General features: G+C 40.1%; 2 protein-coding genes across 3 annotated transcripts in view; both read right to left on the bottom strand.

Annotated features, from left to right (window-relative positions):
- ST3GAL4 (ST3 beta-galactoside alpha-2,3-sialyltransferase 4) overlaps nucleotides 1-13,485 on the bottom strand; it is a 51,735-nt gene extending 38,250 nt beyond the window's left edge. For both annotated transcript variants that reach the window (XM_015821455.1, XM_015821456.1), the window contains exons 1-2: nucleotides 12,754-13,485; nucleotides 9,905-10,000 (exon numbers count right to left, since the gene is read on the bottom strand). In XM_015821455.1, the coding sequence (XP_015676941.1) occupies nucleotides 9,905-9,940 (36 nt within the window). In that variant the 5' untranslated portion in view covers nucleotides 9,941-10,000; nucleotides 12,754-13,485. The remainder of the gene's footprint in view (nucleotides 1-9,904; nucleotides 10,001-12,753) is intronic.
- Nucleotides 13,486-18,426: 4,941 nt separating this feature from the next.
- Nucleotides 18,427-19,624, bottom strand: LOC107292371 (metallothionein-2). The gene has a single exon (XM_015821454.2). It carries the CDS (start codon nucleotides 18,743-18,745, stop codon nucleotides 18,554-18,556), a length of 192 nt encoding a protein of 63 aa, XP_015676940.1. The 5' UTR covers nucleotides 18,746-19,624; the 3' UTR covers nucleotides 18,427-18,553.
- Nucleotides 19,625-19,831: the final 207 nt, after the last annotated feature.

The raw sequence follows: 19,831 nt of genomic DNA, 5'->3' as shown, positions 1-19,831 counted from the left end.
TATTATTATTATTATTATTATTATTATTATTATTATTATTATTATTATTATTATTATTATTATTATTAACCCTACACTCACTAGGAGACATCACTGATACCTTAAAGATTTCTCTTAAGCACGTGCAAAGTGTCTGATAAGAAAACATCCACACCATTGCAACCTTATGGTGAAAAAAAGGCAGCGTAGAAATTTCAGAAACAAACAGCATACTGGATGCTCTCTATAGCAAGGGTAGCACCAGGAAAAAAGTTAATTCAAGCAGGATCATACCTGATTTAGTCTTCATGAAAGCTTTTCTATCCTGAAGCAGGAAACAGAAGCATTTATTGAAGAACCGAAATGCTGTATCTCAGATACAGGCTGATAATCAAACTCTGAATCCTAGCAGGTATCTAATCTGCCTGTAAGGCTATCATAGTTGACTCTCCCTATTTATCTGGAATAAAACAGGCAGGGCAGGGAGTGGTAGATTCAAGGCATGCCAGGTTCTGTTACTGTAACCTTACAATAAAAGTAGATTTATACTCATAGTCACAAAAGGGCTTTTTCAGGAGGCAACTGGACTTTCTTGTTGTTTTTAAAAAAGGCATTTCGTTTGTCGTCCAAGAAGCTTGTTAATAATAATAATAATAATAATAATAATAATAATAATAATAATAATAATAATAAAGTTGGAAGGGACCTTGGAGGTCATCGAGTCCAACCCCCTGCTCAGTCAGGAAACCCTACACCATTTCGGACAAATGGCTGTCCAGTCTCTTCTTAAAAACTTCCAGTGTTGGTGCATTCGCCGCTTCTGGAGGCAGGTTGTTCCACTGGTTAATTGTTCTAACTGTCAGGAAGTTTCTCCTTAGTTCTCGGTTGCTTCTCTCCTTGATTAGTTTCCATCCGTTGCTTCTTGTCCTGCCTTCAGTCGCTTTGGAGAATAGCTTGACTCCCTCTTCTTTGGGGCAGCCCCTGTGATATTGGAACACTGCTATCATGTCCCCCCTCGTCCTTCCCTTCATTAAACTAGACTTCTTTAGCTCTGACTGGATGGTGGGAAATGGAAGGATTTATACTCTTTGCAGACAACACAGACTCATCCCCAGATTCCTGCGCCTGTCTTCAACAGTGTACAACAGTCTGCAAGGAGTATAAACCCTTCCATTCCCCACCATCCAGTCAGAGCTGAAAGAAGCTTCTTGGATGAGAAGCGAAACATCTTCAAAAGAAAAACAAGAAAGTCCAGTTGCCTCCTGAAAAAAAGCACTTTGGCACAACCCTGACCTGGATGACTGAGAATCTCCATAGACATTTATACTCATAATATTGGTTTCCTGGACTGGACTAACTTGAAAGGCTGACACCTACCCAATTAAAAGTGAATCACTGTATCCTGTTAGTGCATAATGTCAGCCGGATCCAAAAGATTTAACAACAACATTCAATGAGGGGAAAAAAACCTAGACAAAGTAGTCCTTGGTTTTGATCACAGTTGAGCCTGAAAATTCTGTTGCTGAGAGATTTGTTAAGTGAGTTTTGCCCCATTTTACGACCTTTTGTGCCACAACTGTTGAAAATGAATCACTGCAGTTGTTAAATTAGTAACCCGGTGGTTAAGTGAATTTGGCTCCCCCATTGACTTTGCTTGTCAGAAGGTCACAAAAGGGGACCACATGACCCCAGGATACTGCATAACCGTCATAAGTACGAGTCAGTTGCCAAGCGTCTGAATTTTGATCACGTGAACTTCGGGATGCTGCAACGACCGTAAGTGTGAAAAACGGTCTTACATCCCTTTTGTCATGGTTCCGACAGATGAAACTCTTCAAAAGAACTTCGAGGCATTGCTTACCTTAAAGAATCTTTTATTAGAGTTGCATGAAGTCGGCACTACATAGTTGAAGCCAAAAACTGAATTCCTCTCCGCTTGGCACAAAGTAGCAAAGCACAATTCCCTCCTCCAACTAACAGTCATAAATCACATGCCCCAATTAGCTCTCTCCACAGCTCTCCAGCCCGCCAGATCGTTATCAACTCTGGGCTCAGCAACCTTGAATTTCCACAACTTGAAATTGTTGTTATGACTTACTGGACTCACATCCACATCACCCCTCCCAGCATCAATCAGCTCTAAAAAAACGAAAGAGAAAAATGAATGCATTTCCACTTGTTGTCAAAGCAATAACACCCGATGTTAGCAGCATTGACACCTTTTTTCAGTGCTCTTGTAACTTTGAACGGTCACTAAATTAACAGTTGTAAGTCAAGGACTACCTGTATAAGTTCTTCCATACCCAACAGAACTTCAAGTCCACAGGTCTTAAAGCGGCCAACTTTGAAAAAAAACGTTGATTGACATTCATCTTATGTTTATGTTTATGTTTATTTAGATTTGTATACCGCCCTATCTCCCTTACGGGACTTAGGGCAGTGAACAGGCGTAATAAAAATCACAATAAATATTTATTCTAAAATCAAATTAAATAAATAAAGGCCTGCTCTAAAATACCCCATATAAAAACCTATACTAAAACCTAATTAAGACTACGCCAGGCCGGCCGCACGAAATAGATGGGTTTTCAGGGCTCGAAATAGATGGGTTATTTATTTATTTATTAATTTATTATTTATTAATTTAATTTATATCCCGCCCTTCTCCTTACGGACTCAGGGCGGCTATCCTGTCCATGGCAAAATAACTTAAGGTGCACTCCTTTCTTTTTGAGGATCTCAGTTGTCTCCACAGGTAAAATACTAACCCAAATATTAGGAAGTGCTAACTCTCTGGGTTCTTCTGCTTTCAGGATAAAACATAAAGATCAAGCAAGGAGAGGAGTTTTTCGGTGGCGACAGCTACTTCTGAAAACTCAATTCTGAAGTCTTCCATTTTACAAATATTTCAGATTCCTGTTTTCCACTTGACCAATTTCTAGTATTTTTTTTTAATGATGAGAAGTTACAGGTAGTCCTCCACTTACGACAGTTCATTTAGTGACCGTTCGAAGTTACAGCGGCACTGAAAAAAGTGACTTATGGCCATTTTTCATACTTACGACCCTGGCAGCATCCCCACGATCACATGATCAAAATTTGGATGCTTGGCAACGGATTCATATTTATGATGGTTGCAGCGTCTTGGGGTCGTGGGATCCCCTTTTTGTGACTTTCCGACAAGCAGAGTCAATGGCAAAGCCAGATTCACTTAACAGCCAGCTCACTAACTTATTAACATTTAACAACATTGGCAAGAAAAATGGGGCAAAACTCACTTAACAAATGTCTCACTTAACAGAAAATTGTTAAATTTCACTTAACATAAATTTGGGGCTCAATTGTGGTCATAAGTCGAGGACTGATGATATTTGGGGGACCTATCATTGTGTGTTGTGTAATTGTGTAATTAAGGTATACGTGCTTGAAAACCTGTTCAGCCCATTAGGTCCTACAGCAAATGTTGGTGCATATAGGTGCTATATAAATGTACAATTGGTTCATGATTTCCGCTTAAATAATTTTTTCCTATGGAAAATAAAAGGGTTAAGATTTATCTCCAAGTTTACAACTTACAGTAAACATCAACTAATCAAAAGTTAAATAATGGGCCATGTGACCGTTTTACTGATTAGGTAGTAGAATGTCATGAAAGACCAACAAATTGCAATGTGTTTATGGGTGTTCTCTGTTTACTTCTAGGAAAGAACATCTGGATGTTTTCTTGAATCAGATGCCAAAGTTCAAGGCAGCTACGATATCTGATCTGGCTGAAGGTACAACTGATCTCTCAAAGGGCAACTTCAGAACAAAATCCCCATTAAGGAATAATTATGCTACTGTACTGTGTATATCTTGATTCACAAACAATTATTTTTTTTCGTCATTCTTTCCTCATTTGGTACTTTACAAAGCTCAATTTCCCACCTGCTAAGACAGTTTAGATTCCAGGCTGAAGGAAAAGCACCACTAAGGACTTTTGCCCTTTCAGGGGCTACAGCCTTCCCCAATCCTACGCTCACTAGGAGACATCACTGATACCTTAAAACAGGGGTGTCAAACTGCCGGCCCACGGGCCGGATGTGTCATCCAGAAGCCGCGCCCACCCCATTGCCGGCAATGGCAAAACTGTCCCGATACGTTGCGCGACGTCATGTGACGTCGCGAGTTTGACATGTCTGCCTTAAAGAGTTCTCTTAAGCAAGAGAACAGGGTCTAATAAAGGAACATCTACGCCAGAGGTCCCCAACCTTTTGGGCATCAGGGACCAGTTCCGTGGAGAGAGGTTTTTCCACGGACTGGAGGGGGTGTGGTTTTGTGTGCTGCCTGCATCCCACGGATGGGGCTTTGCTTGTTTATGTGGACCAGTTGCTGGCATGCCACGGACCGGTACTGGTCCACGGATCGAGGCTTGGGGACCCCTGATCTACACCACTGCAACCTTTTGGTGAAAAGCTAAGTTGAGAACAAGGCAGCTGAACGAGGTAGCAGGGAATTAAACGTGGTAGGGATTAATTTCCTGCTCAGTTTAGGATTAAAGCTTCCCAGACAGGATGGCTGTCTAGCTTCCGCCTCAATACTTCTACTACAGGCAGTCCTGGATTTACAATCGTTCATTTAGTGACCGTTCAAAGTTACAACAGCAATGGAGAAAGTGACTTACCACCTTTTTTCACACTTACAACCACTGCTGCATCCCTACGGTCATGTGATCAAAATTTGGATGCTTGGCAAGTGGTTCACACTTATGACCGTTGCAGTGCCCCAAAGTCATGTGATCCCCTTTTGCAACCTTCTGACAAGCAAAGTCAATGGGGAAGCCAGATCCACTTAGCAACCAAGTTATTAATTTATCAACTGTAGTGATTTGATTAACCACTGTGGCAAGAAAAGTGGTAAAATGGGGCAAAACTCACTTAACAAAGGTCTCACTTAGCAACAGAAACGTTGGGCTCAGTTCTGGTTGTTAAGTGGAGGACTATCTATAAATGGGAGCCACCATCTGGTTCCACACTTTAGTTCCTCTTAGTTTTTAGGACGTTCATGCAATGTACTATAAGCATATGCTTTCAGAACCACTGTGGGCTATGCAACTTCAGAAATCAAGAAAGGAAAATCAAAAATCAAGCTAGGAGATCAGTGATGAAGCACCTACAACTTCCGATGGCAAGCCGTTCCACTGGTTAATTGTCCTCCCTGTTAGGAAGTTTCTCCTGAGTTCCAGATGGTTCTTCAACTCTCCAGCAGAAGAACATCAGGGGCATTTTTGCCCAGCCTCATACAGCCATCCTTCAGAACTGCAGCACAATTCCAGAGGAAGATTGAACCAAAGAATTTGAACCAAAGAATTCCAGACAGGAGCTGGAAATTGAGATGATTGTATAACTGCAGTCTGAGAAGATGAAAATATTTAGCAGAAAATTAAATGATCATGCCTTATTGAACACGCACAGCTTTTTTCTTTACTAGAGGATCTTTTATGAGATTGATAATCTGAGGAAATTTCAACATCAAGTGGCTGACCTCTGTGCATCTTGTACATAGGAACTCTACTGTGATCTTAGTTGTGTAGGTGAGTCCCTTGTAAGGGACTCACAGAGGTTTGTATAATTAGCCTTCTGGGTGGATTTATTTATATTTGGAGAGAAGTTTTGCATTGTTAGTTCCTCAGAACTTTCAGCAATACACAAATAAGCTAAATACAGAACATGCTTGTATTTACCTCCCCGTTCCAATGGTTTAGAAAACTATTTCACATTTGCTGCCTTTAATAAGTGCACCACACTGGAAAAGCAAACACAGATGACTGTGCAAATGTAGCTCTGAGAAAGTGAAAAGCTATTTAACAGAAAATTAAGTGGTCGTGCCTTGCTAAACACATATAACTTTCTTTACTGGAGGAGTAAGTAGCAAGTTTTTTCCCCCCCAGAATGGGCAATCTTTCTGAGAAAAATTCAATATCACGTAGTTAAGTCGGGGAAGAATTCCACTTTCTGATAATAAACACATTAATGGGAATTATGTCAGATTGATATCAAGATAGCATTCATACCAGCATTATCAGAGGGAAGTTAAATGTTTATAAGTTTTTCTCTTAGTTACAACTTATTGTTCAATTCTGTGTCTGGTGCAATGCATACAATATATCCCCAAATAATAATCTTAAGCAAGTCTAAGTGAGCTAATAAAGGGGCATCAATAATTTACACTATTATATATTCTTTATATGGCATGAATAAACAATACAGTCATATTTTCCCTCTTTGATTAATAACATATTTTTCTCATCTTTATAATAAACTCTGTATAGAAACTAATTTTTGCACTTAGATACCAGGACATTCCTATGCTTAAAATGTGCAGGCATCTTATACTTCTTTGTCTGAGGTATAATAACTAAGAAACACCCCAGGGTCATATGAAAATAATGTGAAGAATTACAGACTGATGGCAGACCACATGCTGAACGCAGAAGATCCCAGAATCAACCACTACTATTTTCAATTTAAAAAATAAGCATCAGGAAAAGATCTTTCTGGAAAATTCTTGCCGATCAACCCTCAATAGCTCTGACAGCCCATCATTGAGGAGGTATATGACTTTTAAGTCCACAATGTTCCTCAATTATGAATTGTTCAGCCACATTTTCTTGAACAAATCATAACCGGATGGGTGCACACAAAATACACAGATGTAGCTTATAGCCTCAATGACTGATTCATGTACGGTAAGCAAAGCTTATTAAGACCCAGCATTGCTGAGAAAGAAGACATACAAAAGGTTAAAAATAAATGGAAGTCTTCTAAATAAGTTTTCATTAACGTATTAAAGGTATCCAATGGAAGGGAATATTTGTAACTCGAGAGTTGAAATCTGGGGTGCTTGGTGCTTTCTGAGTGTGGTTGTCTTTTTGCAGATGTTTCATTACCCAACTAAGTAATATCTTCAGCGCTGACACACAATCTAGTTAGGTAATGAAACAACTGCAAGAAAACAACTCAGAAAATACCAAGAACTCCATGCATTAAAGGATTCCTCACCTCTCCTCTCCTCTCCTCTCCTCTCTTCTCCTCTCCTCTCCTCTCCAGATGATGTGTTTGACCCAGTTTTGGGATTCAACTGGTTCGCACCACTTCAGCAGAACCGGTAGCTAATTTTTTGTTGCCCAGGCCCAGAATGGACCTCCGGAAGCAGCATCCACACAGAGAACCGGTTGTTCACATATTTGAATCCCACCACTGGTTTGACCCCCTCCTTCGGGCTCAGCCTGGTCATCTCCTATAGGACCTGGCTGACCTCAAGGACTTTGAGCCTGACCTTGGTCCTCACATATTTAATCATTTACAGCAATACTTCAAAGTATACATTATTTTTTGAAGATGGCAGTGTCCTACTGGCGTTATGATTTTTCACTCAAGATAATCTACCACAGTTCTGCTCTCTCCATGGATGCCCACAATTCCCAAAAATATCCCACTGGATATTTAAAGGAAAAATTATATTTGTAGAATTATATTTAATATAGAGTGCAAACTCATGTTATTTAAATACTATTGATACAGCTAAACCAGAAAGAATGGTTAATGGAGATACCTAGGAGAACATAAAAGTATGTTAGTTCTTTTTCTAAAATAAAAAAAACAATAGCACATTAAAAAGCAAGAGCAAAGAGCAGCAAAAATAAAATGCCAATCAACCTAAATTCACAGCATGAGAACTAAGCAACATTTCAGCCCGTGGAAAAATAACAAAATACTTTTCATTAGCTCTAAAGGGAAAGCCGCAGGTGGCTGCAGATAGTCTCTCTCCAGTTGCCACTTTGGTTCAATTCAATGTATTTATTTTGCTATAAGATCACATTACGTCAAAAACAGAATTCTGTTGTGAAAAGAAGAAAAAGGACACGGAAACAGACACAACACACACACACACAGACAGACAGATAGATAGATAGATAGATAGATAGATAGATAGATAGATAGATAGATAGATAGATAGATAGATAGATAGATAGACAGATAGACAGATAGACAGACAGACAGACAGACAGACAGACAGACAGACAGACAGACAGACAGACAGACAGACAGACAGTACGGTAAGATAAACGGACGGATGGATGGATGGGATATAATAGAAAGATAGAATAGAATAGAATAGAATAGAATAGAATAGAATAGAATAGAATAGAATAGAATATCATCTATCATCTGTCTATCTACAGTATAGATAGATGATGGATAGATGATGGATAAATGATGGATGGATGGACAGACAAAACAGACAAAGACAGATAGAACAGACAGACAGGCATGGAAGGGCATTGATACTTTAGATGAGTTTATTGCCAACCATCTTTTGAAACTCTTTGATTTACTGCAAGGAGAATTTTGGCTTGAAAATGGTGATATATTAAAATAAAACATCACTTGATATTTGTTTTTTGTTGCACCTGGCTCCAAATGTACAGTATCGACTTAATTTACAGTATTAGAGCATAGTTCAGTTGGTTCTAATCTTAGTATTTTTAATAAACAATTAAAAACAATCACTAAGACAGCTATATATGCAAGAATTCTAGAATAAAATGTGGTAATATTCATAGCTATAAATCAATAGACAATTAATGTTTTTATGACCCTACATTAAGAATAAGATTTGTAGTCAAGATAAATGATACATTTTAAACTTGAATAATCTATAATAATAATCTATGTCACATAATATATTTTTGTAAATCTTTTTTCCCCTTTCTGCATTTGTCTTTCCGTTGTTTTTTCCCCCTCCATCCCTTTTGTTTCCCCCCATTTTTCATTTGTGTACGTATACACAAATACACACATATCTAGACAATTCTTCGTGTTTACACCCAAATATCAGTCACAATCACTGGATGGCAGCAAAAACTCTCAGTTTTCAATACCTCTTTTTGCATGTCCTAAGTGCAGCTCTTTTTTTTTTTTTTTAGGTCTTGTCATAATATTGTGGCAGTCTGATAAAAGGTCTTTGTGACACTGTGACTCCGGAATTGCCAAATGTTTAGAAAAAAAGGAGGCAGAAAATAAAAAGCAAGTAAAGAAATCTAGAATCCTTGAGGAAAGAGGGAAGGCTATCTCAGCACTTCTAAGGAACGAAACACTATTCTGCAATCTTATTTCAAAGCATACGTTGCAAACAAGGACTTTCTGATGTCCACTGGTGAGTTGTATTTTGCATGTATATTATTCTTCCTGCCAGTCTAGATTCCCTTGCTAAGGACTGGCCAGTTGGCCAGTTTGAGTTTCATCTATAAATACAAGTTCCTAAGGCAGTGGTTCTCAACCTTTTTAATGCCGCGAGGACTAAGTCGCGTAAGTCGAGGACTAAACCGGTCGTAAGTCGAGGACTAAACCGGTCGTAAGTCGAGGACTACCCAACCGGTCGTAAGTCGAGGACTTTCCCTGCCCGGGAGCGCCGCGCATGCGTGGTTCCACCCCCTGCGTCGGCCGAGGCGTAGCTGGCAAGCGGCAGAGACGGAGCAGGCCGGCCACCAGCTGGCCCAGCCCAAAGGAGGTAAGGCACCTGCCGGAAAAGGGGGAAAAAATGGCAGACCAAAAAAATGGCGGACAAAAAAAATGGCGGACAGCCTTGCTTGGCGACCCCCGTGAAATGGTTGATCAACCCCAAATGGGGTCCCGACCCACAGGTTGAGAACCACTGTCCTAAGGTATCCCTGAGTGACCCCAAGCCACAGAGAGATGCTGCGTTTTCTCAGAAGCACTTTCCTAGTTAGAGGAGGAGATGGAACAAGATAGACCCAATAGCAGGAAAGAAATGCAAAATAAAATAGGATTGGTCGTATAGTAGCTTCATCCATATGTTAAACTGTACTGACCTCCTCTCTTGAACACAACACACCCTCCTGATAAGGTAGGCAGCATCTTACCTCCAGAGTACTGTGATTTTCTTCTGTCTTTTCCATGCTTTCAAATGATCCCCTCGGATTTTAAATTATATCAGCAGAATGTCAAGGTGGCAGCTCCTGTTTGATTAATTAGGCCTTTTTAATTATTTTTTTTTAAAAGAAACACACCCCTCAAAGACTTTCCCACCATAAAATTGATGCTGTAGACCTGGAAAGAGATTCACATAGAAAGGAAAGCTAGCATTCCAGAGAATTCTGATTTACAGGACTTGGAATAAGCCTCTATAAAGAAAGACTAGGGCATGCTTACTCCAGCTTGTTTCCTTTCAACTTTAATAAATTAACGTGAGTTATCTTTTCAATCAAATTAGGTATCTGTCTTGTTGCTCCTAAAAAAATGTAAACCCCAAAAAATAAAGTCTGATTGTTGGCTTATGCTTATAAGGATGCAACATCCTTGATTCTTGCATGGGAAAAGCCAAACAGGAACTACCACTAAAAGGAACAGCCAAGAACTTCCATTAATGGGAGAGGCCAAATGGGAACCAGTGAGTGAAATACATTAGCTGATTCCTATAAAGTCAGAATTTCTTTTGCCTTACAATTCTTTATCACCATGACCCACATCAAATCATTATTATGGCATAAAATTCAACACCATTTTTCATTTCAAGGGGGAGAAAAGATGTTCTTGTCTTGGTTTTTAACAGCATTTTTTTTCTTCTTAAGAATTGAGACTAGAAGAATCCATACTGGGGCCGGATTGGGAAGTACAGTAAGATCAAGGTTAAAATTTTCCTACTCTCCAAAATGAAGGTGCCAGTCTGGACAGAGGTGGGATTCAGCCAGTTTGCACCAGTTCGGCAGAACCGGTAGCTAATTTTTTGTTGCCCAGGCCCAGAATGGACTTCTGGAAGCAGCATCCACACAGAGAACCGGTTGTTCACATATTTGAATCCCACCACTGAGTCTGGGGCTCCATCTTTCATTAGCTATTTACAGAAATGTAGAGTTGGAAAGGACCTCGGAGGTCCTCTCCAAGGTGGTGCCCAAGGTAGGAGATCTTATACCATGTAGATCTTATACCATGTAGATCTTATACCATTTACAAATATCTTAGAACTGTCTATATTAAAACTGGAACTCAGTATTACAACCAACCAGGTTAATAAGTCTTTTTTTTTTATGGAAAGCATCTGAATTCTGGATCTAATTCTGCAGCAAAGAGAATTAATTTGGCAGCTCACCATGTAAAGTTTGTCATTTTATTCTGGAGCAATCCCAAAAAAGGATGCAGTTTCAAACTAATAATAATAATAATAATAAATGAAACTAGCCTGTTGCCCAACTCTCCATAAACTCCTAGCAGCTCATAGCCACCTGCCCCAAAAAAGAAAAAGAAAACCCTGACAATGAAATCAATAAAAAATAAAACAAAACATATCAGCCAGCAGCAACTTCAAAAAATCTTGCCTTTCAGTTCCATTTTATGGAAACTTCTACCAATCTCAGCGTCTGTCTCCAGAACAACCGGAGAGCCACAAGCCAGAAAAAAAAGCTGATGGGAACATTTGATACTTAAAGTTAAATCAATTGTTCCACTGAGAACAGCTTTAATACTGCAGTAAAGCTGCTCTATTTCATATCGGCTCATATTGCAGCTATAAGTTCCACCTTTTATACCTGGTTGTCTCCATTTAGTAACTTACAACATTCAAGTTATTGTTTCTCTCAGCAGATGACTTTCCTTTCTGAACTCTCATGACCGTTGGCCAATATAGCTGTACCTTCTATAACAAGGGTCTCCAAACTTGGCAATTTTAAGACCTGTGGACGTCAACTCCCAAGCTGTCTGAGGAATTCTGGGAGTTGAAGTCCACAAGTCTTAAAGTTGCCAAGATTGGAGACCTCTGTTCTATAAGGTCATTAAATCATAGGGCTAGAAGGGACTTTGGAGATCTTCGAGTCCAACCCACTGCCCAGTGAAGGAGTCCTTACTATCGATTCATGAGCCTTACGAAGCGGCTGTCTACAATGGTGCTATTGATCCCACAGGCTGTTTTGCACTGGGCAAAACAATGAGTAGTTATTCGCTTACACCTGCACCTTAAATGCCTTTTAAAAAATATACCTTCAAGCTTTTCTTCCTCGCCTGCTGAGAAGGGAAGAATAGCCAAGTAATAAAGGTAGCCACAGATCTTGGGATTTCTTCTGCTTCTTAAAGTCAAAAGAACAACAAAAAAACCCTATTAAAAAATATCCTAAAATCTTCAACATCAAGGAATGGTTCCAGATGCACCTGAAGGCCACGCAAAGTCCATTTCACATAGAAAACATGACCATGTTTATTTTATTTTATTTTAGACACGATTAAAAAGCAACGGGGTGGGATGGGGTGTAATCTTTTCAAGCTCCCAAGAACCAAATGAATCCCCACATCTCCTCGCCTGTTACTTTTTGTACAAGTACAAGTCCAGGTGATTTGTTTTTGTGTGTTTTTTTTTTTGCAGAGACTACGCTTTTAGCTGCGATGGCTTATCTGCCCCTCAAAAAATTTATAAAAAGTGAAGAGCAGGAACGTTCCCAAAGACCTTCCAGATCATGATTTGAAGAAAAGATGGATCACCTTTTTCTACAGAGTTTGTTTCCCAGGACAGTGAACCCGATCCCTGCTTTCTGCAACAGGTACAAACATCTTGTCTTCATCATTGTATTCCCGCTTACTAAAATAGCCTATGGGAAGCCTTGCACACAATCACCACCAGCGCTTTCATGCTCTTTCTCTCTCTCTCTCCCCAAACATCTCTATGGGCCACCTGCACACTTTTTTTAAAAAAGGGGGGGGGGAGAAAGAAGGGAAACACCCTTACCTGAATTTTCTTAGTTGCACGAATCTACACGTCAATTATTTTCCACGCCTGCCCAGATATGTGCAACCTCACTGTGTTTTATTTTTTTCCTTATGTTTATCACAGTTGCCTTGTTTACAGCATCAGGTTTTGCACAGGGAATTATCAGTTGGGGAGAAAGTCACAGCTGAGGGATTCGTACACAACACCACACACGCAGCAATCCAAAGACTCTATTCAGTTCCGGTCATAAGCATCTCAGTTTGCCACAGCAATAGACAGGCTCCTACCAGCAGCATCTGCTCATCCGTGAGAAGATGCAGGAAAGCCAAGGTGGAAAACTTTTCAGAAATTAGCTGGTAGCGATGAAGCAGCAACGAATCAAATTATGTTCTCTGAGATAAAAATCAGCCATAAGCAAAAGGAAAGAGCAGCTTTCTCTCTGTCTCCAGGAAGGAACTTTCTGCCAAACTGAATGAAGCTAAATCGGCTTTCTAGCTACGCAAGGTGGCTCCACTCTGAATTAGAGCAAAATCCAGAGTTTCCGCAACAAGTCAAGATTGTTTCCCCACCCCTAAATTGGATTTATGGCTTATGCAACCTTTGGTAATACAATTCTCCTTCCCTCTTAGTCCATGATTGCTGAAAATACTATGGTTATTATTAAGAGCTGCTCTCTCCCAGACAAGGAAGTTTACTCTAATTCATGCACAAATACTGTGTATTGTTTGACCTGTTAAAGGTTTATATGTGATAATTTTAAAAAGAAAAAGAAATCAAATTCATTTTCTCTTTACAACGAGGCTTATGTTCTTTACAATATTTGTGTGTGTCTCTGTTCTCCAATTTGGTTATAAAAAAGGGGGGGCACATTTTAACTCCATTACCATATATCCTATAACGATTTTGCACACCTGCTCCTCAGCTCAAGTCCATTTGCTTAGCAATGGTTCAAAGATAGGACAGCACTAAACATAGAACACTTATGACTGGTCCTCACGCTTATGACTGTAGCAAGGGTCACATGATCATGGTCCAGGCGCTTGGCAACTGGCTCAGATTTATGTTAGTTGCAGCATTCTGAGATCGTATGATCTCTTTTGTGACCTTCTAATAATAATAATAATAATAATAATAATAATAATAATAATAATAATAATAATAATAATAATAATAATAATAATAATAATAATAATAATAATAGTTGGAAGGGACCTTGGAGGTCATCTAGTCCAACCCCCTGCTCAGGCAGGAAACCCTATGCCATTTCAGACAAATGGCTGTCCAGTCTCTTCTTAAAAACCTCCAGTGTTGGAGCATTCACAGCTTCTGGAGGCAGGTTGTTCCACTGGTTAATTGTTCTAACTATCAGGAACTTTCTCCTTAGTTCTAGGTTGCTTCTCTCCTTGATTAGTTTCCATCCGTTGCTTCTTGTCCTGCCTTCAGGCACTTTGGAGAATAGCTTGACTCCCTCTTCTTTGTGGCAGCCCCTGAGATACTGGAACACTGCTATCATGTCCCCCCTCGTCCTTCTCTTCATTAGACTAGACATACCCAATTCCAACAACCGTTCTTCACATGTTTTAGCCTCCAGTCCCCTGATCATCTTTATTGCTCTTCTCTGTACTCTTTCTAGAGTCTCAACATCTTTTTACATCGTGGTGACCAAAACTGGATGCAGTATTCCAAGTGTGGCCTTGCCAAGGCATTGTAAAATGGTATTAATACTTCATGTGGTCTTGATTCTATCCCATGTTAATGCAGCCTAGCATTCTGTTGGCTTTTTTGGCAGCTGAAGCACACTGCTGGCTCATATTTAAGTGGTTGTCCACTAGGACTCTGAGATCCCTCTCATAGTTGCTACTATTGAGCCAGGTACCCCCTATACTATACCTGTGCATTTGGTTTTTCTTCCCTAATTTTAGAACCTTACTTTTGTCACCCTTGAATTTCACTTTATTAGATAGCGCCCAATGTTCAAGTCTGTCAAGATCCTTCTATATCTTAAGCCTGTCTTTTGGAGTGTTGGCTATAACTCTGGCAAAAGATAATAAAATCAGTCACAGTCATGTGATGCCTCACTTAATGACTACAGCACTCAACAGAGCATTTTCTGATGCAATTGTGGTCATAAGGGATCCTTGGTGCTCTCTGAGCTAGGTCGTTTTCCTGCAGCTGTTTCATTACAGGTAACATCATCAGTGCTACTACAAGCAAGTTCAGAGAGCACCAAGGACCCCTCAGATCAACCCTGAGCTATAGATATTCTCCTTTATTAATGCTTATAATCTGATCCACTACTGTATCATTCTTCAGCTGATACTTTGATTGATAGTCTAGAGAAAAGAAGGACTAGCAGCATTCCAGTATTTGAAGGCCTGCCACAAATAAGAGGTGGTCAATTTATTTTTCAAAGCACCAGAAGGCAAGACGAGAAACAATGGATGGAAACTAAACAAGGAGAGAAGGAATCTAGAATTAAGGAGAAACTTCCTAACAGTCAGGACAATTAACCAGTGGAACAGCTTGCCTTCAGAAGTTGTAGGTGCTCCATCACTGGAGGCTTTTAAGAGACTGGACAGCCACTTATTTGGAACGGTATAGGGTCTCCTGCTTGAGCAGACTAGAAGACCTCCAAGATACCTTCCAGCTCTATTCTGATTGATTGATTGATTGACTTCTGAATGTTTCTGGTTGGCCACTGTGGTGACACAGAATTCTGGCTCCCTTGAGTTCTTACATTCTTATATACTAAAGCTATCTTATTTCTCTTTTCTCCCCAAAGGCAAAAAAAAATTCCTATGGCTGTTTGTGTTTTTCCCCTGACATTCTTGTCTTAGGTGAACTTTTGTGCCATTATTTAACTTAGATTAAACATTATTTAACCTGACAGGCAATATTTGCCATGCGATACCAGATGAACTGAAAATGGACATGCAAATATTTGTAGCAGGCTATGGACAAAAGCCAAGACTCCTGTCTCAAGGACAAATTTTAGAACATTCCAGAACAGGTTCAGTGCATGACAAAGAAGAGCTCTTGACAGATAACTATGGAAAGTATCCAGAGCCATTCATTTTGTTCAAGTCAAACCTAGGCATTCACAGTTTTTCTTAGACTTTGAGTAAATATTTTCTAGAAACAAGGCTTTAAATAAGCTTAAACATTTAGACTTATTCAACCGGCACAGGGAACTGAAAGATGCATTGGCTATTTTCCTCAAAGCATTTGATAACCCCACCCATTGTAATTTTCCCTACATTAAAGAAAGCCAAGAACTGCTTCCTTTGAATGGAGCCTAATATCACCTCAGAAAGAAATACACGCTTTATTTTTATTTTTCCAGAGGCCTCTGGGACCCAAGTGCAGGTAGACACTCTTAAAAGGTGGAGAACTTAAGGCCACCGCTTTTGAAGCATTTGCTATACAGGTAGTCCTCAACATACGGTCGCAATTGAGCCCAACATTTATGTTGCTAAGAGAGACATTTGTTAAGTGAGGTTTGCCCTATTTTACAACTTTTCTTGCCACAGTTATTAAGTGCGTCACTGCAGTTGTTAAGTTAGTAACACAGTTGTTAAATGAATAGGGCTTGCCCATTGACTTTGCTTGTCAAAAGGTTTCAAAAGGTGACCCCGGGACACTGCAACCGACAGAAATACAGTTGTCAAGCATCCAAATTTTGATCATGTTAACATGGGGATCTTTCAATGGTTGTAAGTGGGAAAAATGGTCCTAAGTCACTTTTTTCAATGCCGTTGTAACTTTGAAACAGTCACTGTTGTAAGTCAAGGACTACATGTACTCTCTCCTCTCCCCCCAAAAAGCTCCAATGTCCTCGGGGCTTCTTGACGGTGGGGAGAGAAGATTGTAGCAAGCAAACTGAGAAAAAGCAGAATATTGTGGAAATAATTCAACCTAGTAGCAACAGGAAACCGTGGCCACCTCTACACAGCCACCAATTTCACTCTTCAAAGTCTCAGACGCAGGCTGAAGGCAATCCATGAGGTTGTTCAGGTCTAACAACTTAAAATGCTGACAAGAAGGTAATCATTTAGCCTGAAATCAGCTCAGCATCCCAACCGTGAAAGTTTATCAATTCACTAGCCAGAATTAGTCAAGAGGTGGACTGCAGGTTACTATGTTTTTACAAGATTGAACAGGAAGAACCACCAAGTGAAAACATAGAAAAAAAACAACAACTCACCCCTCCCGTTCTTCATGTAGAATAAGGAAAACTAATGCCATTTATCTTCAGAGAGCGCATTAAACTGATCAATTCCCACATTAAACTGTTTAGCCAAAAGCTGTTAAGAAGAAACTGAATTGACCTGCCACATGAATCATATGTTGAACCAAGTGGCAGCCCAAGAGCATGTGATAAGAAAGTGTAATTAAACCAGCCAACACTGAAAATAAGTAGACAAGAACTAAATACATCATATCTGTACTTAGTTCAGTCATAAAGGCAGCAATTTATAATGCTGTGCTGGAAAATTCTAATTAAGCGTCCTAGATATTAGCCTGGTACGTTTAATGCAGCAGTCATCTCCAAAATAAGTAATGAGATTGAGAAACATGCTCCAAACTCAAATCATCCCTTTATCCCTTGCCTGTATGCATTCCATGCTCCATACCAAACTATAGTGCAACATTATCCAAACTGAGTTTAGCCATAATAGCTCTTATTAAAGTTCTCAGACAATTTCAAACTTTGGTGTCCACTTCTGAATTATAAACTTAATCATTGCCACCACTGGAGTATTTTCCTTGTCACACTTAATTTGGGGATACAACACACATGTACAGCTCACTCTTATTCCATCACTTTCGGACACTTCCCTTTCATAAAATTTACACATCTTGCTGAACTCCACTTGAGCACACCTTGCTTCCTTGAAAGCTAGGAAGCTTAAAAAATGCATCTTTAATTTCTTCTCTGAATCTTTTTTTTTTAAAGTAGTCATTAAAAGTGGCATTTTATTTGGAAACATCAAAAACCAAATGACATTGGTGCTGAATTTTAGACATATGTAAATACTAGGATCTATAGTGAAAAGTCTTGGCAAAAGAACTAGTAAAAAAGAAGGTTGAATGGTCAAGAGTTCCTGGTTCAAAGTTAGGAGACAGGATTCAATGGGAGGCCATTAGGGAACAGCAAAAGGTTAGCTAGTCTAAATTTAAAAATAAATGAACAAAACGTCTCAGCAGTTGCAAGAAAGCCACATGGTTAGATTCAACTAGCAGCATTTTAGTTAGCCGTAAATTATGGACTAGCATCCATTTTTACTCTGAAGGTTATGTAGGGTGCCAGATCCAACCATACGCAAGTGCACATGTATTCATCTCCATGTAAAGGTAAAGGTATAGTTTCCCTCTATCCAGTTGTGTCTGACTGCTCGGGGGGGGCACTGCTCATCTCCATTTCTTAACCAAGGGAGTCAGCGTTGTCTGAAGACATTTCGGTGGTCATGTGGCCAGCATGACTCTACGCCGAGGCACATGGAACGCTGTTACCTTCCCAACAAAATGGTACCTATTGATCTACTCGCATTTGCATGCTTTCAAACTGCAAGGTTGGCAGGAGTTGGGTCAAGTAACGGGAACTCATATGGTCATGCAGCAAATAGGTCTTGAACCCAAGCTGTCAGCTTTCCAGTTGACAAGCTCAATGTCTTTTTTTTTTTGTCTTTTTTAGTCAGCTTTATTTTCATGCTCTCCAGCTAGAAGCAATGACAACACGCATTGCTGTAGCCTGAAAAATCATATTTACTGCACAACAGATTTAACCTAGTTACAGGAAAAAAAAGTGGTCAGGGGTTCAGGGGCAGCAGCTGCATTTGTTCAGAGAAGGGTCTTTGCAGACACAGCCCTTTGCACAGTTGTCACAGCTGGCTGGGCAGCAAGAGCAGCAGCTTTTTTTACACGAAGTACACTTGCAGTTTTTGCATTTGCAGGATCCATTGCAGGAGCAAGAACTACCGGTGGCGCAGCCACAATTCTGGGGATCCATCGCAACGAGAGAGCGAGAGAGAAGAGATGCGCAAACAGCCCAAAGCCAACGAAAGAGGAGCGGATGTCACAAGCTCAATGTCTTTAACAGCTGAGCCACTGCGCCCCTCCATCTCCATGTATACGTGTCCTTCATATATTCTAGCATACTCACATCTCCCTCTGTCTCTGTCTCTCTCTCTCTTCTCTTTGTCCTGTTCTTTCACTAAGCCGTTGAAGACCAACTCCTTAGTACCAGCCGCTGCAGAAATACATCACTTAATTTCTTCCAACCATCTGTTCAAAGTGACTATTTGGTTGGTGGAGATCCAACAGCATGGTTTCACACCATGACTGGCAGTAGAAGGCCACGATCCATCTCCCGGTTGATCACTGCCCGCCAGAAGAAGCGAGCAGGGCGCTTGTAGGTGGAATCTTTGCCAAGCAAGATGTTTTCTCTCCTCCAGCCTCAATCTGTGATCTGATGTAATATTAGATACCCTGCAACAGCTTGCCTATGTCATCAGAGCTATTATTACAAACAGCTACTTATGCCAGGAAGGGGGCAAAAAAAAAAAAAAATCCAGGTCAGGAATTTTTCCAGTGCTGGGAAGGCGTGGTGAGTTGATATTTCTTCTCTCTCGCCATTCACTGAATGGAATCTGCCACTAGATCTCATGTTATGTGTCATGTGGATGCCACAAATGTACGCATGCTATTCATTTATTCATGCTATAAACTATTATTTTAAACTGCAGCGTGCCGGGCCTGAACATGGGTGGTGCTGACATAACATTGACGAAAGAATACTCTGTGTTCCTCTCCAGCAAGATCAATTAGCAGCTTTCGCAAGAAAGAGTCGAGATTTAGAAAGGTAATAGACTTTCAACATCTAAAGCAGGGGCGGGGAACTATGGCCCTTTTATGACCCAGTGGAGAAAAGGAGAAAAGACCTTAACAAGAAGGAAAGGTTCATATCCTCCCCAAGTTCACATCTATGCCTTATCTCAGGGGTCTTCAAACTCAGCCCTTTTATGACTTGTGGACTTCAACTTCCAGAATTCCTCAGCTAGCTTTGCTGGCTGAGGAATTCTGGAAGTTGAAGTCC

This window comes from Protobothrops mucrosquamatus, unplaced genomic scaffold (genome assembly GCF_001527695.2).
Source record: "Protobothrops mucrosquamatus isolate PMUCROS unplaced genomic scaffold, P.Mucros_1.0 scaffold1333, whole genome shotgun sequence".
In the NCBI taxonomy this organism is placed as follows: Eukaryota; Metazoa; Chordata; class Lepidosauria; order Squamata; family Viperidae; genus Protobothrops; species Protobothrops mucrosquamatus.
This window is presented reverse-complemented; position numbering and strand designations above follow the sequence as displayed.